General features: G+C 33.8%; 2 protein-coding genes across 4 annotated transcripts in view; one reads left to right on the top strand and one right to left on the bottom strand.

The window, feature by feature from the left end:
- LOC143234084 (nucleolar transcription factor 1-A-like) overlaps nucleotides 1-9,889 on the bottom strand; it is a 47,368-nt gene extending 37,479 nt beyond the window's left edge. Inside the window, exons 1-3 of the mRNA XM_076471138.1 lie at nucleotides 7,573-9,889; nucleotides 3,809-3,907; nucleotides 2,759-2,943 (exon numbers count right to left, since the gene is read on the bottom strand). Of these exons, the coding sequence (XP_076327253.1) occupies nucleotides 2,759-2,943; nucleotides 3,809-3,907; nucleotides 7,573-7,753 (465 nt within the window). The 5' untranslated portion in view covers nucleotides 7,754-9,889. The remainder of the gene's footprint in view (nucleotides 1-2,758; nucleotides 2,944-3,808; nucleotides 3,908-7,572) is intronic.
- LOC143234085 (E3 SUMO-protein ligase KIAA1586-like) overlaps nucleotides 7,298-21,904 on the top strand; it is a 29,126-nt gene continuing 14,519 nt past the window's right edge. The window contains exons 1-3 of one of the 3 annotated variants that reach the window (XM_076471140.1): nucleotides 7,298-7,482; nucleotides 12,454-12,531; nucleotides 13,687-13,761. In XM_076471140.1, the coding sequence (XP_076327255.1) occupies nucleotides 13,758-13,761 (4 nt within the window). In that variant the 5' untranslated portion in view covers nucleotides 7,298-7,482; nucleotides 12,454-12,531; nucleotides 13,687-13,757. The remainder of the gene's footprint in view (nucleotides 7,483-12,453; nucleotides 12,532-13,686; nucleotides 13,762-21,904) is intronic. The other 2 variants (XM_076471139.1, XM_076471141.1) reach the window with 2 other exon arrangements.

The following is a 21,904-nucleotide window of genomic DNA, read 5'->3' on the forward strand; positions in this document are numbered from 1 at the left end:
CTGGTGATACTGGATTGCCCATGCTTAGGCCATTTGATTGTATATAGTTGTGGTTGTTGAACAGGAAGTTTGTCTTCATCGTGATGAATTCTATGAAAGTTGCTGGGAATGTCTATTGATGGGTTAGGGTCTTGGTTAGAGTTTTAAGGCTATCTCACAAGCTTCAGTGGTTGGGACTTCTGTAAAGGATATGACATCAAAACTAGCCATTAAGGCTTTATGATTAAGTTAAAATTAGACTTGAAATTAAAAGAGACTTTGATAAATGAGTTGGCTGATGTTACATACTTGGAGAATGCCCATGCTATGTATTTATTGACATCCAACAGCCAAACTTCCCAAAAAAATTACAAAACGTTTTCCATAAACACCTAAAAAAATATCTTAAATGATTTTTTCAAATAATTTTCTCACAAAACCAATATAATTTCACAAAACAGAAAGCTAAAAAACAATCTTACAAAAAGAAACATTAATTCCATTAAAAACCTAAAACAAGACAAAAACATAAAAATTCTAAAAGTAGATAAAAGAAATGCTATAGTCATAATGAAAACAAATGAATACATCCAAAAAATGAAGAACATCCTATCAGACACAAACTAATTTAAACCAATACACACAAATCCAACAAAGACACATAAAACACAACTAAACAAAATACTACTAAAAATGAAGAAAGCCAACACAATTTCAAAAACACTTTATTCCTATCAATGCAAGACCGACTCACGTACACCGCAAATATACGGCATCCCCAAATCTCATAAACCAGATTGTCCATTACTACCAATAATGTCCACATATGAATCTTATAATTACAATCTTGGTAAATACATAGCATGGGCATTCTCCAAATATGTAACATCAGCCAGCTCATTCATCAAAGACTTTTAATTTCAAGTCTAACCTTAATCAACTTAATCATAAAGCCTTAATGGCCAGTTTCAATGTAATATCCCTCTTTACAGACGTCCCAACTGCTGAAGCCTGCAAGATAGCCTTGCAACTCTACATCCAAGATCTTAACCCATCAATAAACATTCCCAGCAACCAATTAGCAACCCTCATAGAATTCACCACGATAAAGACAAACTTCATGTTCAACAACCACAACTACATACAAAAAAGGCCTAAGCATGGGCAATCCAGTATCACTAGTTCTAGCCAATATTTTGTATGACACAAGTTGAAACAAGCAATTAACACAACATTACATCCACCACTATAATGGTCCAGATATAGAGATGACATGATTGCGGGATTCACATCTACACAACACACACTCAATTTTCTCAATCACATTAACTCTATACATCCAATTGTAACTTCACATGTGAACAGGAAGAAATCATATCATTTCTTAACCTCAAAATTACAAGAACTGATATACAATTTAAAACAGGAATCCACTGAAAAATCACTCATACTGGACTATACATTCCTTGGGACTCAGCACATGAAACAAAACAAAAAAACTCAACATACTAAGAAACCAAATAAACACAGCCATAAAACTATTCTCACTAGATAAAATTAATGATGAATTAGACAAAATCAAACAATACTTCATCAACATCAATAAGTTTCCTCCACAAACCGTAAAAAACATTATATGCACATGCCTAGACAAAAAGCAAAATCAACTAACAAAAGTAAATATACCCCACAATTTAAAAAATACTGAAACCATATACTGCTGCATACCATATATTCCCAACATCAGCAGAAAAATAATCAACATTTGCAAAAACTAGTAACAAAATATGGCATTCCAGTTAATACCAAATTTATTCAAACCAGGCACAAAACTGAGGTCTATACTATGTAATAACTACACTGATAAACACCACACCAACATTATTTATAAAATACAATGTGATAACTGCCAGGACTTCTATATTAGAGAAACAAGTAGAAAAATGGAAACCAGATTCAAAGAACACAAAAAGTCACTTTCACATGTTTTCGAACACTACAAATCAAATAAACACAACATATCCATAAAAAACACCCAAATACTAAATAAAGAAAACATAAATAAATACAAAATTAAAGAAGCCTTACTTGTACAACAACTCAAGCCCAAAATAAACAAAGGAACACCTTTATACCTATATTAATAAATATAATCAAACATCTAAGGATGTCCCTACAGTTTTACACTCAATTACACAACCCCTTCAAACATGTGGTCAGCTATTTGTCAGTTACCTCTTTCTTTCTTTGTGAACCTGATGATGACTGAATAAGGTCGAAACGTTGTTCGTTCCTCTGTATAAAACATTTTCTTAACCCAAACCAGCCATTTTTACATATATATTTTTCTCTACAAGTGCGTTTTCTCGTCATCACTGATTATCCCAGGCCTATGTTTGAGCCTTCTATGCTTGCAGACAACCTGAAGACCACCATGGACAAGGATACAGTGGGAAACATGTTGAGGTTCTATCACTGAGCCTTTTGCAGTGTAAGCAGCACTGCAAGGTTAATGTTAAGATGAACTGTCATTAGTCAGAGCATGACCAGACATGGACTGCAATGATGTAGCAAGGCTCCAAGCTCCAAGATCCTCAATGTACAATTATTTTTCAACCTGAATTATTTGAACTTTGTAGTAAGCAATAAGAAAAAAATTTTACTTTTATGAGACATGTAGGAATAATTTCTAACATACCTCTTCGTACCTCTATCATCCAGTACATAGAATCTTTTTGAGGAAATACTATCCATTAAATAAATTTAATCACTTTCTCACCCTTGTCATGATCTGCATCCATTTTTCCTTGCACTGTACACCTGTGTAGGAGCCAAAGGAGACCTTATCCCAATCCAGCTTCTCAACCAGTGTGTTATATCTGACATTATCTGTTTTGGGCAAGCAGTTTGTCAAGTTATTAATCAACTGGCTGAGATCTTCAGATGTCCAATCAAAAACAAGTGCTGGAAAACAATCACATATTAACTTAAAAAAACTGTACATAATACCAAAAAAAGTTTTATAACAATTTGACTTAAATGACTATGCAACACAACAGATGTTGCTTTTTTAGCTAATGCAAACACAATTTCTCCAGTTACACACTTTGAATTATCTCTATACTCCCCTCAAATTATGATATTGAAACTCATGTTAACACACAACTCCATTCACTTGTTATCCCCAGTAAATGACATAACACAAGGAAGAAATTTATGTATTCATTTTACCTCTTAAACTTCTTGTGCTGGATTTCTTACCCCTTCCTATTTCTACACAGTATTTAAATGCACCTGATGCTTCTACACAAAGACTTATACAGTTTCAGGATTTACTCCTATTTTCACTCTGGAAATTATCTTCTTGTATCTTGCTTTTTCATCAGTACTTTACACTTATGCTTTTATAACAAGTGTCCTATTTATATTGCCTTTATAAAACAACACACAACACCCATTAAATAACAAATCGGCAAGTTTTATTTTACTGTAAACTTAAAAAAATAGAATACCACCGTAAAATATTGCTAAGTTGCATGTAGTTTAACCAAGCAATTTAACATGTTATTCCCTTGCAAGAACAAGGTATCTGTGCTTTAGTAAAACAACATGATCTTTGTTCATTCTTATGAAGTTTGATAAATTTACAACCAAACACAAAAAGTGAATGCCAATAATATGATAGGAAGTTTTCAACTGGAAAAAAATAAATCTAATTTATTATTTTCAACTGTAACTACTGAAGTACAGAAACCATAATCAAATATAATACGGCATCTTTGTAATAAGTAATTACATTTAATCTAACCTAATCATAACAGTAACATACTATTTCGACTGCTCTGATTTTCTTTATTTGCTTGAGTATTTTCTTCTTCATTGGTTGTCCCTGTTTCTTTTTTCTTACTATGTTTAGAAGCTGTAGTTGCTGAGGAAAAAGTATAATAATATTATAATAAAAAACTATATCACACTATATATCTTGTTCAACTGAGATGTAGTTAAAAAAATTTTATGTGCAATTAATACTATAAGCATAACCACAGTTAAATTAAGTGTCTTCAAAGCAGAATTTTAAATGTCATACAAACGCAAGTCAAAACAAACTAAAATTAGAAAAACATTTTTCTTTTTTACTTATTAGTACTAGTAATAAATCATTGTAAAAGTGCCACGTGATCATTTTTACTTATGTAATTAAACAAAATATTATGCACACACATAATACTTATCCACATTTACTTTTTATCCGCACAAATCCCAGTTACTAGTTTTCTAGCAAAACATCTGTGGCATTTTGCCATTTAAAATAAGTGTCAGAGTAAAGTTAACCTTGGATTAACGTGCATTTGTGCTGTCGACATAATCTAAATCGTTTATCAAATTACATCAATCGCTCGTGACATGGCGGCAGTATTGTCCTTGTTTTGACATAACACTAAGGCACTATCAGGTGTTAAAATTCAATGTTTAGTATTACAACTGTTTCACGAATTTTTTAATTTTTTTACACACTTTTTTATTCACACGAGCTCGCTACTTTTCTTTATAAACTATTCAATATCACAAGTTTGACCCACACAGTTTCACAAAATCTCTGCAGAATAATAAAGCTTATGTGTACTGCACAGACTTTACGGTTCCACCAAACTGGTCAGCGAAACCAGTCCTTTGAGTAATACATGTTTACTGGCGGTGGAGCCGCAAGAAGTGATAAGGGTACGAAGGTCCTATCGAACTACTCAACCGTAGTAAATACGGTCTTACTTTTAGACTTCTCAAAATGTAATCAAGTTCGTTCGCATATTTTACAATTAACTAAAACGTTCGCTGCCATATGCTGTTAATTCAAAGACTATTAAAAAAAGGAACTGTCAATCAAAACGTAGAACTATAAAAATATATTAGAGAGTGTAAATTTTTAAAAATAAAAACGCATTATTATCACCAAATTTCTCGATACTATAAAGTGTATTAATTTCATTAATATCTTTACGTTTCAGAAATATCACGTCGAAATAAAGTGCGCTGACTAGTTATTTACAACGTATATCAAATACACAAAAACAGGTATTATTTCTCTCCCCCCCCCATCATTAGAGATATCTTTCAAAGTTCTTGGATTTATCAGTTATTCCTCTAAATACGTTGGGTTAACCTACAACTTAAACTCCTTAAGGGCGTAGACGTTAATTTCAAACACTTTTTTATTACTCCAATGTCAAGTAAGAGAGAGCGTTCTGGCAACAAGAATGTTTGTGTTGTGTATGTTAAATAAAATATTCTGTTTTTTAATTTCGAAAAAAGCTATTCGAGAGCTGTCTGTGATAGCTGTTCCCAGTTTAAAAATGATAATCTACACGAAAGGCAGTACAGTTAATACCACCACCCACTGCCAACGTTTTCACTGTTCTAATTAAATAGCATGTTCGTCGACACCTTATAAATGCCACCACGGCTGAAAGGGCGAGCACATTCGGTGTTTGATTTAAACTCGCGATTCCGTAAGTTGCGAGAAGAGCACCCTTACCACTAGGCTATGCCAGACCCTCCGAGTTTGTTTAATGGCGTAAAGCAACTAGGCTATCTGCGCCCCTCTAAGTTTTATAAAAATATTTTTAAAAAATTGAAACTATGTCGTAATTGTAGATATTAATTAAATATAATGAATTATATACTAAAAACTGCTGATAGACGAATGTTACTAAGCTAATGTTAGGTAAAAGAACTTGTTTACACTGGACACAAAACTAAGGTGGTTAGCATAGTCTTAACGTTCTTTACTTCCACTCAGTAGTTCTTATTAATAATGATAAATAATTACAACTAAAACAAGAAAAATTGAGCTTTAACTTACACTAGAAGGCTATTGAATTTTTTAGAGAAGCCATAGTTTACATAAGGTATGTGATAAAAAAAAAGTGTGGAAAGGCGTAACAAACTGTTAAATAGCCTTCACTACCTTAAAGTTTGATCACACACACACTTCTACATACTGTGCTAGCTACGTTCGAACATCGCATACATTCACAATATGAACATAATTATCAAAAACATGAGAAAAATATTAACATTTGCCTGTGTACTAATAACCATTCCTTTGTTAAATAAAGCAAATTATGTTGGCTTTCACGTGCCTGTAGCTGCTGCTTTGTAAATCTTGTTGACAGATGTAAAAAACTAATGAAAACATATTTAAGTTGTTAGTTTAGGGAATACAAAAACAACAATTCTCGTTCCTAATGTACATGATACTGTGGCTTGATCCGAAGAAGTTTGGCTCTTTCAAAGCAGTTGCTTCGACAGACAGATGGGCTATCAGTGAGTATTTCGGGGACTGATTGTCAGCCATAACGCCTAACGCCCACCCCGTGACTTGCAGTTACCAAATCGCTGCAGAACTGTATTAATGTATTTGTAAAGCGACAAGCAGCGGTAATACGTAAGTTCTAGTCTTACGGGTCAGCTTGTTGACGTGTCACTCAACGGAAGCACTAAAGCAAAACCATTGGCTGATTAAATATTTCCAGCGACTTTGAATTTCTTTCGGAAGCTTTCCTCAAATTGACCAAAACAAAAATCATTATGATGCATACCAGGTAAGGCATACATATACATCATGGTTTGACTGATAAGTATGTCATAACAAAGCTCCAACGTCATGAGTGAACATTGCGTTTTATTATAAACGACTCAATCGCAACAACTCGCACGTTTTGTATATACAAGAAAATGTGTACTTCACTATAGTTTACTGAACATTCCATTCGTGAATTAAAGTTTAACATTAATAATCTTTACACAGTAACTTTCCACGACACAATAACAACACTCCAAAAGCACATTTGGAATAATGTACATTTTCTACGCCAAAATTAAGCATATATAACTGCTTTGTTCAGAAAAGCAAAACAACTTTAGAAACCAAATCTAGGTCTTAATTTCACAAAAGCTGCATTTAAATTATTAACTTGTGAAATGGTTTGCCAGATAATGTGGTATATGTAAGTTTTTGACAGGCGGATATAATATACTGTGGGAATTAATATGATATGGGTGGGTGGAATGGTTACTTTTTATATGTTCTAACACTTTGCTGTCTTCGCACACAGACGCCGACCTCTTTCCTTTCAAGTGTCTTGCAAATTGTACCCCTAATAACTTGGCCGCAAGCAACAACAATGTGTTTTTCCTTGAGTGTAAACCGTATGGTAGGGACAGCTCTTCTCTTAGCGACATGGCTGCATCTGCGGTAACCGGTTCTTTCAGTCCGAACATCGATTGGCAATCTAGACGGCCACGCGATCATAGAAGCTACAAATGTAGAGGATAACCCGGACCCCCCAAGTTAGACTAAACCCAGGGACGCAGCCACGCGGCGCAGCTGGCACGTTCCCCGGCAGTCGCTGACGCAGTCAAGCCTCAGCTGCTGCCAATGGCGCGGGAGACTTCCTTGCTGTACAGCCAGCCAATGCCGCCGCCGATAACGACCGACTCCACACGGTAAAGACCTCCCTTATACTGAATGTTCTTTGTGTCGGCCATTATGGCTTTAACTGATAGAAATTAATAATTTAAAGATACATTACTCACGTTCTGCAATTTCCTTCTTAACTTTAACTGAAGTTGTGTCTTCTGCAGGCTTCAATTTCTTTGGATTTGATGGTTCCGTTTTCATCTCGGTAATGGGGCCGTTAGTAGATTCTGTCGGCGGTCGCTTCCCTTCCTTCCTTCGCGAAGAGCCCGCTTGTGGGCTCGTCGCTGCTGACGCCATTTTTTCGTGAGTGACTTGGCAGCAAAATACAGCTTAAAATTCTTATAATAAACTTTTCTTCTTTTAAGAATAATTATTTTTACCAAAATTCACTAACTTGACCACGTGACGTGATAAAATAAATACACTATAGCTTGTTTCCTCAAATTAACTTTTCCCCCAACGGTACGACGTGCAGTATCACGAACTTGTCTTGGAATGGCCACACAACCCACTAGTGCGCATGCGTGTTTAGGGTCAACCATTCAAAAAACGTAGTTGATTATTATTGTTCAACTCTGGAAAACGTGCGGAATAAACTACAATTTATAAGCTTATTCATTACGTAGGATTAGCCGACTCATCGTATTCTTCAAATTACACAAGTTTTTAAGGTTAACTAATATGATAAAACCAAGATTGTTCTTTCGTTACTTCTTTACGATACTAAACAGTTATGCTCTTCCTGAAAACAATTCTCATTTTTACTTGTTCATATTTTTTAAAAATAAAGTTTACATATCATTTTCGAAGAAAACTTCAAAATCTTGAAGTTCTGCCAATAAAAAAAGTAATTAATATTTAGATTAACTTTCCGCTAGGATACTATTATCAAAAATATTAAAATCGTTGTGTGCTTCGGAAAACATAATTCTACACACTTATTACAGTCTGTGATTTAACATTGGGAACAAACTCGTTTACAGGAATATTCAAACCCGGTCCCTTCAATATTTACTTTAGGGTTACAAAATAACAAATGAGTATGACAGTTTTCAAGACCAACTAATAAAACTTTAGTCATCGTAGACAAACAGCGGAAAACAAGATCAGTTTAATTTAAATTATTCGAAGTTCAATATATTTTTTTCATATATTAAAATACTTTTAAAAGTCTCACTGATGCAATAACTGCAAAGTGCGAAACGCATTTTTTGTGCAAAGCACCGCGAACCTTTGAATCCATAGTACAAGCGCGCTAACCAAAAGCCGCTGCCTGTTCGTTCAGTTTATGGATTTGCCCTAATTACATGATAGATAATTGATTTGATTGACTCGTAAGCGTTTCTTAAAACCTGAACACACACCAACGTATTCAGTGTTTTAAGTAAAATAACGATATCAGACAGTCTTTTAGTTTTACAGCTAGCTTATTTCATTGGTTAATACAGTGGAGCGCCATTAAGCCGCGGACCAGTAAACCGCGAAATCGCTTAAGCCACTGTAGCAAGTCTTGTCCCAAAATTTTTGATGTATTAAATCGACTACCTGGCTTTTCTCACACTCTCCTTATCGTTGACACTGACATGACAAATGTGAGCGAGGATTATCGCGGCTCACCGCTAATTTAAGAACGTGTAAAAACGCGACTTACGAAATAATCCTGGCTTTATAACTTCAAGGGGATATTTAAAAAGGATTTGCTTTAATTTGGGAAATAAATAAAATATATTACAATTGTATCTGAATAGTCTATACATTAATATTATAATGATCACGCAATGGCCCGGATGAGGCTCCTCGGCGGAGCTGTTGGCGACTTCGGCTTTTCAGTCACAAAGGTTTAAGCCGCGGACCACTTAAGCCGCGGTTAAGCAGGTTGACCCCCCAAATACCGCGGCTTAACGGCGCTCCACTGTATTAACTTATGTTTTTAAAGAATTTTGTATTAACTATTAGTCCCATGCTGACCCGGCATGCCTAGGTGGTTAAGGCACTGACTCGCAATCCGAGGGTTGCGGGTTCGAATCTCCATTACACCAAACATGCTCGCCCTTTCAGCCGTAGAGGAGTTATATGTAACGGTCAATCTATCATTCGTTGGTAAAAGAGTAGCCCATAAGTTGGCGGTGGGTGGTGATGACTTGTTACCTTCCCTCTCGTCTTACACTACTAAATTAGGGACGGCTAGCACAGATAGCACTCGAGTAGTTTTGTGCGAAATTCAAAAACAAACAATCACATTTTAAAAGTTAAATTCTTTAGTACATGAATATGACATAGGGATTTTGTCATATGTCTGAATAAAAAACAAAAAAAGATGAATCACCCCGCTTGTTGTTCTCACAATTGAAATGTGACCTTAGGAGACACTGGTTCATTTTGTACAAGGCTTGAAATATATTTTGTTTATTCGAAGGTCTTTATACTTTATTTTCAGGTCTTCACGCAGATGGCATGTAGTAAAAAAAAGGTAAATTTTACACCTAATTTTCAGAAACTAGGTGAGGATGCTGCATGCATAGTGTGAAAGATGTTCAATTTCAAATCAGAGATCTGTGATGCTTTTATTGGAACTATCAGTAAATTGTATGTGATCCTAAACTTTGTAGTGGTTGCAATTCTCATTAAGAGATTATGCCATTTGCTTTTTGTATCTATTATTATGTGTACTGAATTTAAAATAAACGTAAGTACTCTCAGTATGACAGTTAATAACGTATTTGGACAACATGTAAAGCACAAGTTTTTGAAATGGACTGTTAAACACAAATTAAAAGGCTATGAGAAAGAACCTTCAACAATCTAACAAAGTTTAGATATTGAAAATGAATTCAAAAAACAGCGAAAGCGAATAAGTATAACACTGTAATTACGAAAGTGACATTTTAAATAACCATTCAAGATTCATTACTTTAATGTTATCATTGATACAATTTGTACAAGTACTGAAATCCGATTTGAGACTCTTTAACGTAATATGAAATATTCGGGTTTTATTTGATGTATGAACCTTAGCATTATTACAGAAAAGCTTCTGAAGCATTGAAAAGAAATTATGATTAAACACAAGTTTCGAAGAATTCATGCGACATCAATGAATTGGACATATAAAAAGAACAAAGTGCATTGTAGGGTTATATCGTCTGATACCGTTATGAAACGTGCCTTGATATTTATAATTAGAAATTACTTATTTTGAGGTCCACCCAAATGCATATGTAGATAGAACTTGACATAGTCCTGACTATTCCTGTTTCTTCGGGAGAAGTTTCTCACTTAAACTTATTAAAATTTACACCCCCTTCTACTGTGTCTCAAGAAAGATTTCAAATGCTAATAATATTATCGGTAGTAAATGATGTACGAAACTCAATTTTTCTGACATGATCAAAGACTACAGCGCAAAAGTCGATGAACATTGTGAAAAAATAAATAATGATTAGCGTATATACATTTAACTTAAGTTGGATTAAGAGATTGTATACATTTGACACATGCAACTCGTATATTGACACTTGACGAATAGCTATGAAGTGAAAAAATATATTGCAATACATGGTTATTCTTTTTCCTTCAAATAATATTCACGTGCAGCAGTATTAGCCTAGGGCCCCACAAAATGTAAATTCTGACATACTTGAATGGTTAAGAGGTTTGTGATATTTTTCACCGTGCAGAAATTTTGAAAAGTTAAAACATTTTCAATGTTTCAAAGTACTGAGAAAATAACATTTAGCGATTTGTTTGGCTTAAGAACAAACGAAACAATGAGTTATCTACGCTTAAGTCCTCAAGCTGGAAGCTGAACCAAGTTAGGGTAGGGGAAGAGTAGCGACCTAGAAGAATAAACGTCTACATTTACTTCAAGTGTCTACGCTTTTATGTAGAAATAAGCTTTAACAGACTGCATGCAAGTAATTAAATTGGTCTCCTGTGTAACCATGGTCACGAAGTGTATGCCTACGTGTGGAAAAATTTGCAAGTTATTTACCGTTTCATAATTGGTGAAACTCGATGTTAGACCTATTATGAGCATTTGTAATTTGGGATATGCACATCACAAAGAAAATGAAAGTTAACAAATGTTATTCACAGAATTTTGTTATTTAATGGATAATGCTAGAAGTAAATTATATACACATATCATATAGTCCAAGGTGCTTAAAATTATATGTAATGTTATCACGCGGTACAGAAATTTTAAGACGCTTTAAAATAACCGAAACAAAAGTGTCCTCAAGGTTTGAAAACATTTACTGCAGAGTTTCTGAGCATGAAAGTACTGCAACAACAAAAGGGAGTATGAGTTACAATTTCAAAAGTGAAACAAGGAGCCGTTTAGTCAAAGACAACCAAGATATTTTGTCACTCTTATTATTTAATAGTAATTGCTGATAAAAGATGAGATTCATATCCTATTTTAATGAAGCTTACGATGTATAGGTCCACAACTAGGAAACTATAGCACCGATCATCACCAATCAACTGGGTAATATTGTTATAACTAAGCAATATCTTTATAATTGAGAAATAAATAAATTGAAATTTCTATAAAAATGTTTCAGATTTAACCAATAAAAATGACATAAAGCAAAGGAGTAAGTTTGAAATATAAAACAAACTTGAAAAATAGTTTTTCTTTAGTTCAAATCTCACCAGCAGTGCAACACAAAAACAAAGGCACTTTTCATTGATAACTGCACCTACAAATAATTACTTAAAAAATGTACTCTGTGATAACTTATTTTGAAACTACAATTTTCTTATGGATGGTGAATATTACTGAATGTCAAATATGAATACATTATTTTAGAACTATCGGACAATACCAGAAAAGGGTGTAGGCCCAGTAACCTTCTGCAGGAATTAACAGTTATACCTGCCCAGAGGGCAGGAGTTTCTGCTAGCAACATTCTATCAATACAGTTGTATAACTGTAAAAGATTTCCCTCCTCCACATAAAAATTTGTACTCCTTACACTTATTTCCTTTGTCAGCAGTGCTCAAGTTTGGAGGGCCTTCTGGGACTTTCCACAATTGCATGGACATGCTTGTGCACCTGTACCAATGTGATGGTTAGTGTTTTTTGAGTCATCTCAGTTTATCAGTCACGTGATGCACACAATCATATACATTTAAAAGTTGGCATATCAATTTTAAGAAATAAAAATATTTTTTGAAGGAAACAAAATAAGTACAACATAAAAAAACTTCCAGTTCTTACCAGTTTAATGAGTAAGATGTAGAAAATACACTGTTACTTTAATATCTATTGTTTTACAAACCACTTCAGTTTAGAACTATATATCTTGACCTTGTTTGATGTGATATAAGCAAAGACCAATACACTGAGACAAAGGTAAACATCATCAGGTGTCAAAAATGAGGACACAAACCATGAATAAACCAGATAAAAAACATGCTTCAAAAATTACAGTAAGAAATAAAATTTAAAAAAATTCAAAAATTGATTAGAAAAGTAAACTAACATTTCACTTTTCTGTAAGTGAAATGAATTAAGTATTATAAATAATGTTCTTTTTTATGAAGTTCACTGACAGCTTTAACATTAACACATTTTATAAACCAGTTTACAAGTAAATACAAAAAGTAATTTAAGATTTAAATATACTACAAACTGTATTTGATTAAAACATTTTACATGTAAAAAATGATGATGCCATGCTAGGATAAAGATGTAATATATATATATATATATACATATATATACGCACATAACTGAAGTTATATACAAGGGTAAATCCTGTAAAAATGTAATGTTGGTATTTGTGACAAAATTATTAAAAATTGTTAATTTAAAAATGGGAATAGGCATTGTTAAAAAAAAATAATACAAAAACAAGACAGCTAACAAAGTGAAAATACAGTACTGTAGACATTTATTATTATTCAGGTACAAACCCCTATTCTGATTCCAGGCTGTTAACTAGTACTACATTTGTTGGACTCAAAATAGTATTTGCAGATTGAGTAAACAAATCTCCAGCCTTATTTACTATCCCTAGTTGTAGGCTTTAAATTCTCAATTTAATTTTTGTCTCAAATTTTAAGATTGTTTATTTTTTGCAATGTTTTTCACTTTAAGCTATCTATCTTGTTTCTGTAAAGAGGGATCATAAATATAAATTAACAATTTTTAATCATCTTTTTTTTTAATTTTCATGTCCGTAGTGTACATAAATAGCAATACTTTTCTCTCTCTGAAACAGTTTAATGAAGTACTTCGTTGGCGTATGATGCTCTGCGAGAAAATGTCAACAACTGGCTTCATGCAGATGGGATGGGTAATGTTCCTTACATCATTGCCACAATTTTACCTTTGATAATGGTATTATATGTACAATCACTATAATACATAGTGATCAACATATCACATTATGTACATGCTCTTAAAAAATATACAGGTACTATATTTATAGCCTGTAGTTATATGCAGTCTGTAAACACTGGATTGGTAGGACTAATGAACTATATTGGAATGATCCTTTGACTAGATTTTGAAACCACAAATTCTATACATGCATGCTTTATTTATTTTTTTAAGTTGTAAAGCTGTATATATATATATGATATAGAAATAGCTATATGAATGTTTGAAGGTATATAGCTAAATGCATATACATTCAATGTAAATATAAGAAAATGTGTCAGTATATTAATACATGTACACAAATAAGCATTTCTTCTTATATTTTTACCCTTCCTTTCTCCACCATGCTGGCCATAATAAGACCATTCACAGTTTTGGTGCAGGTCATCAGATTTCCTTTTGGAGTGACATTCTGCACATGCTCTTCAAGGTTGAAAATGTGTTAATAATTATGAATTGTGTTACTATACCCATCTTTCCATTTCTGATGGAGTTACAGTCTTGACACTTCTATGATCCTCTTTGACATTGATGATCACTTTGATAAACTATGGTCGGTCATCCCTGCAAATACTTTATCTTAAAGGAATTATTTATAATTATACTATATAGCTACAAATGTGTTGCCTCACTTTTGCCTAGAATTGCCATCTCCTGCTTACAAGACTTTTACTACTCCATATAGTCAGCTCAATAATGACTACAATATCTGCATTATCTACAAAGTTTGTAAGGAAGTGTGGGCTATAATTTAACAATTAGGATTAGCAATTACCATAACTGCCAGTCTAATGCTTAAAACTGAGCTTGATGCTATTTGTTTAAACAATGGCTTAAAGATATCTGTTGTGGGGGATTAGCTGATGCAGTTCATGATTTAATGTAGCTGTTGAGTATTTAATCACATTGGTTTGGAATATAAAAATTTAACCTGCAGCTGGAGATTTGTTTGAGAATATAGTGAACATTTAGTTTTTATGTAACTAAATTCTCTTTAAATGAATAGCAATGGGAGTATATATGCCTAGGAATAAAAAACAAACCCCATTTAGCATGTATAATATTTTACCAACAGAAAAGTAGTCTTAATAAACAATGTACATGTAAACATCCCTTTATGAACTTGTCTTTTTAAAGTAATCATTATATGAATGTGTAATAAAATTTAACAATGAAATAAAATTGCATTCACTCAAGTGAAAGCTGTCAGGAAGATTAAATCTCCTCATGATTTAAAATAAAATTAATCAATGCAATATATTCACTTTCACTGGTCATAAATAAAGTAATACAGTTGAACTATGCATTGAAAGTCAACTAAAAAGATGAAATTCCTCAGGAATGTAGTGTTTTAATCCATATGTTATGTATACTGCTTCTTATTTATTTCTTTACTTCCTCCATAACACAGAGGCAAGTTCCTTAAAGACACCTATTGCACAGTGTACAAAGCACTGAGTATCTACATGTTAGTCATCTATTTTTGGCTTGTAATTTCTGTTTTATCCTGTGCTTAAGCTTCTTGAACAAACACCAGATATGTAAATAAACTAACTTCAAGAGGTAATGATAACATTGTTTACACTAGATTTGCAACTTTAGATCATGAAAAAATTTAAAAATTAAAAACTACACCGCACAATGTAAAATGATTTGCTTAGTAATACTGTCCAGGTCTGATTGCAATACTCATGCCTGTCTTAGTTATAGGCTGGTAAGACAATAATAATAAAAAGAACAATATATTTACTATGAAACACAATTGTGGTTCATGATAAAAGAAAATAAAAGGGATGCACATTTTTTAAAATACTTCTTTTGCTAACTCCTATATATAAAGGCAAACCCTCTAATATAACTTGGAGATTTTTTTTTGTTATTACATTCTTATATGGCTGACCCTTTTATCCTGACTTGATTGTTTTTTAAGTAAAAATGTTTGATTGGGTATTACCTTTTTTCGTTTTGATTTATTTTAAAACTAATTGAAAAATAAGATTCCACTCAGAGTAGGACATGTAAGGAGAAGCAACCAATACAATTGCAGCCTCTTAGACCACTGTCATTCCCTCACTTGATAGCTTACGAGTGCCCTAAACCCTTAAACATGGCAATTCTAACTTGGTAGTTGTGGAGAGCAATTAATCATTGAATTTATCAAGAAAAAAATAAACTTTGTCTTATTCTTGAAGAATGGAGGAAATTTACTCAAACACTTTGGAGGAATAACCCCTTAGTTCTAATAGTAGAATATGAGAGGGAGTCCCGAAGAACATTGCAATAGGTGAACCAAGTTTCCTAAACTTTTAAAAGCAAATCAACCCTGATTTATTCAATCCAATGATTGGTAGGGACAGACAGGATCCCCCCTTTTTTTTTTAATCATGACAGTAACCACAAGTTGTCATCCAATATAGTACAGTAATACCACATGCTCTGCTTCTAGGTGGCATTATGGAACACCTCATTTATGCAGAGCCTGTTGCAACCTAGATAAAGTATATTGTGTTAATGGTTGACTAGTGCAGAATTGGTTTAATTTCTTGCCTGGTTAACACTTACCACAGGGTTGTATCCTGTAAAAAAGAAGTAAGGGCCCTGGAGAGTACAAAAGAGGCAATATTAATAATGAAGATACACTCCTTATAATCTGTCAGATCTTGTTAAAATAGCTACAGGGGTAGTTGAATATCCTAAGAGGAAGGTACTACCAGATCATGCAAATAATGTGAGATAAAAGTATAGAGGAGGTTCATATACCTGCTTGCACAATGCCCTCCAACAAGCATTTCAACTGGGCTGCTATAGATATAGAATTATGACAAATCTGATGAGACATGACTTGCAGAAGTCTCCTCACCTTCAAAGATGGCAAAGATTGGATTTCTTGACAAGGTGGTGGCAGAGGAACACCTACTGTAATATTGTTCTAACCTAACCACAACTTGAGATTAAAGATGATCTTGAATAAGGAGAGTGGAAAATTTAGTGAATCATTGTTCATGATCAATTGGTAACACAAAGACCATTGAAGGGATATCATATGCACTCCTCCCAAAGGAAAGAGGGATTCAAGTGATGCCCATACCCAAAAAGAGAAAGAACCATCCATACAGTAATAGAAGGAGAGGGGTGTAAGAAAGAGATTGCCTGCTTAATAGTGTGGAACTATATGGAAGTTGGGCTAATTTGATTGAGATACACAAAGATTATGGTGGAATAATAACAGATTGCTCAGCTCTGATAATAAAGCTTACCTTGGTTGCTTTTGAAATTAGAATCTGGGTGTGGCATATGGCATTCCATTAATTGACAAGATGGTGCCCACAGTGACTGGTTGTCCACATAATAGTGTGTGCTCAGGTGAAGAGAATGGAGATGAGAAAAAAACTCATACAATTTGGCATAATACACATGGTGCCAATGTTGCAAACTATAGCATCTGACCATTGTGCACAAAATACAGAGTGGTGGGATAAATCTGCTATGAGAACATGCAGTTTGATATCAGTGATATCATACTTGGTCATCCAGAGTACTCTTGAAAATTACCTATGCAAAGTAAGCAATAACTCCATCACGAACTTTGGTGGATCCAAGAACTGATTTATATGAGAAAGATCAATGACCAGATGTCAATATCCTGTCTTCTTGGGCACAATAAACAGATGGAATAAAACCACTGAAGAACTGGGATAACTTTTCACTGCTTCCTTGACCAATGAATCTCTGATAGCTTTGAAACAAAATCCCAAAATCTGAGGATCTGAGGAGGCAGAAACACAACAGATGGGAAAGATAATGGTGGTGCTAGTTCTAAAGACATATGGAAGCATCTTTGCCACAAAGTGTGATCCAGTCAAGCAAAAAAACCTGTGTATATTCTGGATATTAAAGAACTAAAGGGCTGACATTAGAGGTTGGGGCATTTTACTAGAGGTGGAATTATGAGTCCCTGCAGGAGCCAAAGAAAGTCAAGACTCCAACAATGATGGGGATTAATGCAGATTGACAACATCAATCCTTGATTTAAAAGGCTCTACAATGGATACAAAATTCAATGGTCAGAGATAAAAGGTTTCATGTAACTCATGGAGGGGAGCAGCCAGTAGATGAACACCCTCCAACAACACAATTTCTACCCCACAAATCTTGACAACATATAAACCAAGAGACTAAGAGTAGTACAAAAACCAACAATCAAACCAAGGTAGATGATGACAATGGTCCCTACTCATTATCACACTGTCGGCAATTGCTAACAGACTTCTGATAAAAATTGTAGGGATGATAAATATCTTTGAACCATGGTTAGGGTCAGGTGAATCATAGAAAAGTGTGACATATTCAGGTTGACCAAAGACTCCATTTTGGAACCCCAAATTTGGAGGAGTGAGTCTATATTTTGAAAGTCTAAATATATGTCCACCTGGTGATAGCAAGCTAAAATGTGTTGATCTGACAAATACAGTAGACAATGCACAGCTGTTCCTTCACATAACTGAGCAGTAAACCTCTATATCAACAGCAATTTGTGAATGATGGAAAACTGAGTATTCATCCTCAGATCTTTCTGCCATCAAGAAAGCCACATACCCAAAAACAACTAGTGAAAGACCCAAAACAATAATCTGGAACTTCACGCATGATGTGCTATAAATGCATAGGTCCAAAAAGTCTTGATAAAACTGAAATAGAAACCCTTATAACCTGAGCAATTTCTGAAGGTGGACCTTTCTACTTCAGGGTCAATCTGGTAATCATGCTGTATATTGAATGGCCAAATGAAATTTTTTATGAAAAACAACTAGGTAACACAAAGAATGCTGCTTATCTCAAATAGTCCTATTACAGCAAAATCCATCAGTGAACATTTTGTCAAGAAAATGTGATATCTGTATTAGGTGCTTGTATATAGTACCAGGACAGAGGGAGCATTAACACGAGTGGAGAGTATTGTAAGACATATCTAAGTGCAGTTAAATGAAGGATAAAAGACTAGAGCAAGTGAGAAAAAATCAGACTAATAATTAAATGAACAAAGGAAAAAACCTCAGCAGTTAAGTAATACCTGTAGCATGACAAGAGGTAAAGTATGTTTTGAAAATAATGATTTATGAGCTAATTATGGTTGGTTGATTTGGTGTTTTATGGCACAAAGCAACCAGGCTATCTGTGCCAAATATCCAGTAAAAAGTTAAAATTAAAGTAAAATTAGAAAATTTATAAAAGGAAATTAAGGTAATATAAAACAAAGTTAAAAAAATAGCATAAAACCTATGTTTACATCTAGTCTACAGCATTAAGAGAAAAACTACAGTAATACAAGTTGTAGAAGACTTTCTGTAGCATAACTGTAATTATCATTACTCACCAGGAAGACTAACAGGTAAGTACAAAAGCCACTGTCAGTCACCTGAAGTTGGCCTTTCCAGTCTGCTTCTGAGTTATTTGACTTTATGGCCATTTCCAAAAAGTAAAGTGTGTGTGTTTTCTTATAGCAAAGCCACATTGAGCTATCTGCTGAGCCCACCAAAGGGAATGGAACCCATAATTTTAGCTTTGTAAATCCAGAGGCTTACCGCTGTAGTAGTGGGGGGGGGGGGGTAAAGTAATAAAAGTTTTAAAATAACAACTCACCAAGATGATGAATGCATAGTTCAAATGGGTAGTTCAAACAGCAGCATTAGTCACCTGAAGTTGTCCTTTCCAGTCCTGGTTTTGAGTTATTTAACATTACGGCCATTTTCTAATTTCATATCGAACTAGATGCACTTAGATGCTTAAAAGTGAATCACATCAAAAAAGATCCAATGTATAAATTAAAAAAAAACTGAAATGGCCTTTAAAAATCTAAAACATTACCAAGGTGGACAGTGTCACCATCACCAATAACACTGTCTAACACTGAACAAGCCTTGAAACAGAACATGTTTGGAATGGTGCCATCATTGAGAGTCATAACAATGACAAGAAAGTAAAATGTGGCTTAATGTGACCTGAGTGTCACACAGACTACAGTCTAGTGATTTATTTCCAGATACAAGAAAACAATGAGTTAAGAAACTGTGAACAATGCGAAGTCTAGTTTGGGCTTAAGTTGTTGTATAACTAAGGTTTCTTTAATTTTGCATTTATGTTTGTTTCTTTACTTAGTATTTGGGTGTTTTCTATGGTTATGCTGTGGTTATTTGAGTTGCAGTGTTCAAAAATGTGTGAAGGTGACTTTTTGTGTTCTTTGAATCTGGTTTCCATTTTTCTACTTGTTTCTCCAATACAGAAGTCCTGGTAGTTATCACATTGTATTTTATAAATAATGTTAGTGGGGTGTTTGTCAGTGTAGTTTTTACATAGTATAGACCTTAGTTTTGTGTCTAATTCATCATTAATTTTATCTGGCGAGCATTGTTTTATGGCTGTTTATTTGGCTTCTTAGTATGTTGAGTTTTTGTTTTGTTTCATGTGCCACATCCCAAGGAATGTATAGTCCAGTATGAGTGATTTTTCAGTGGATTCCTGTTTTAAATTGTACATCAGTTCTTGTAATTTTGAGGTTGAGAAATATTTGATTTCTTTCTTCCTGTTTACATGTGAATATTGGATGTATAGAGTTAATGTAATTGAAAAAATTGAGTGTGTGTTGTGTAGATGTGAATCCCACAATTGTGTCATCTACACATCTGTACCAGTTTTGTGGTGGATGTAATGTGTTAATTGCTTGTGTTTCAACTTGTGTCATAAAAATATTGGCTAGAACTGGTGATACTGGATTGTCCATGCTTAGGCCTTTTTCGTATATAGTTGTGGTTGTTGAACATGAAATTCATCTTCATAGTGGTGAATTCTATGAGGGTTGCTAATTGGTTGCTGGGAAAATTTATTGATGGGTTAGGATCTTGGATGTAGAGTTTCAAGGCTATTTTGCAGGCTTCAGCAGTTGGGACTTCTGTAAAGAAAGATATAACATCGAAACTGGCCATTAAGACTTTATGATTAAGATTAGACTTGAAATTAAAAGTCTTTGATGAATGAGCTGGCTGATGTTACATATTTGCAGAATGCCCATTCTATGTATTTACCAAGATTGTAATTAAAAGATTCATATGTGGACATTATTGGTTGTAATGGACAATCTGGTTTATGAGATTTGGGGATGCCGTATATTTGTGGTGTGCATGAGTCAGTCTTGTGTAGGTAGGAATAAAGTGTTTGTGAAATTGTGTTAGTTTTTTTCATTTTTATTAGTATTTTGTGAAGTTGCATTTTGGGTCTTTGTTGGATTTGTGTGTATTGGCTTAAATTTGTTTGTGTCTGATAGGATGTTTTTTATTTTTTGGATGTATTTATTCATGTTCATTTTGACTATAGTGTTTCTTTATGTATTTGTACTTATCTATGAAACCATTACATCTGAAGTAACATATATTACACCACTATTAACAATATATGCTCATACAATCCTAAAGAAACTAAGGTGCAGATAGCCCTCGAATAGCTTTGTGCAAAATTCAAAACAAACAAAGAAACCAAGAAATTTAAACCACAAAATTATCAACAGAAGAAATGAAATCTATTTCATTCAACAATGTAGAAAGGAACAACTAACCTCTAACTTTGTAAAGGTAAAACTATCAACAAAGTTTAATTAATGCAGAAACATTATTCAAAATTTACAGGAAAAAATTACCTAAAGCCATGTTGAACATGAAATACAAAGAACTACATGACTTACAGAAACAAAAAATGAACCTAGACCATCAACTGGCATGCTGTATTAAACCAGAGATTTACAGATTTATACAATAAAACAAACCAACTCAACACTAGGAATGACAGAGACAAAAAGATCTGTCACAACAAAAACTAGAGAAACTAAGATGCAAACAGAAAAGACACCAACATGATAAACAATTGACTAACCTCATAATTAACAGATCCGACTGACAATTAGACACAGATGATATACTTCTAATTAACAAATGACTCCACTTTGCAGTAGCACCTGGGAACATCCCAACCTCAGAAATCAAAGTATATTTAGAATGCCTAGCCAGGAG

This window comes from Tachypleus tridentatus, chromosome 12, assembly GCF_004210375.1.
Source record: "Tachypleus tridentatus isolate NWPU-2018 chromosome 12, ASM421037v1, whole genome shotgun sequence".
NCBI lineage: Eukaryota > Metazoa > Arthropoda > Merostomata > Xiphosura > Limulidae > Tachypleus > Tachypleus tridentatus.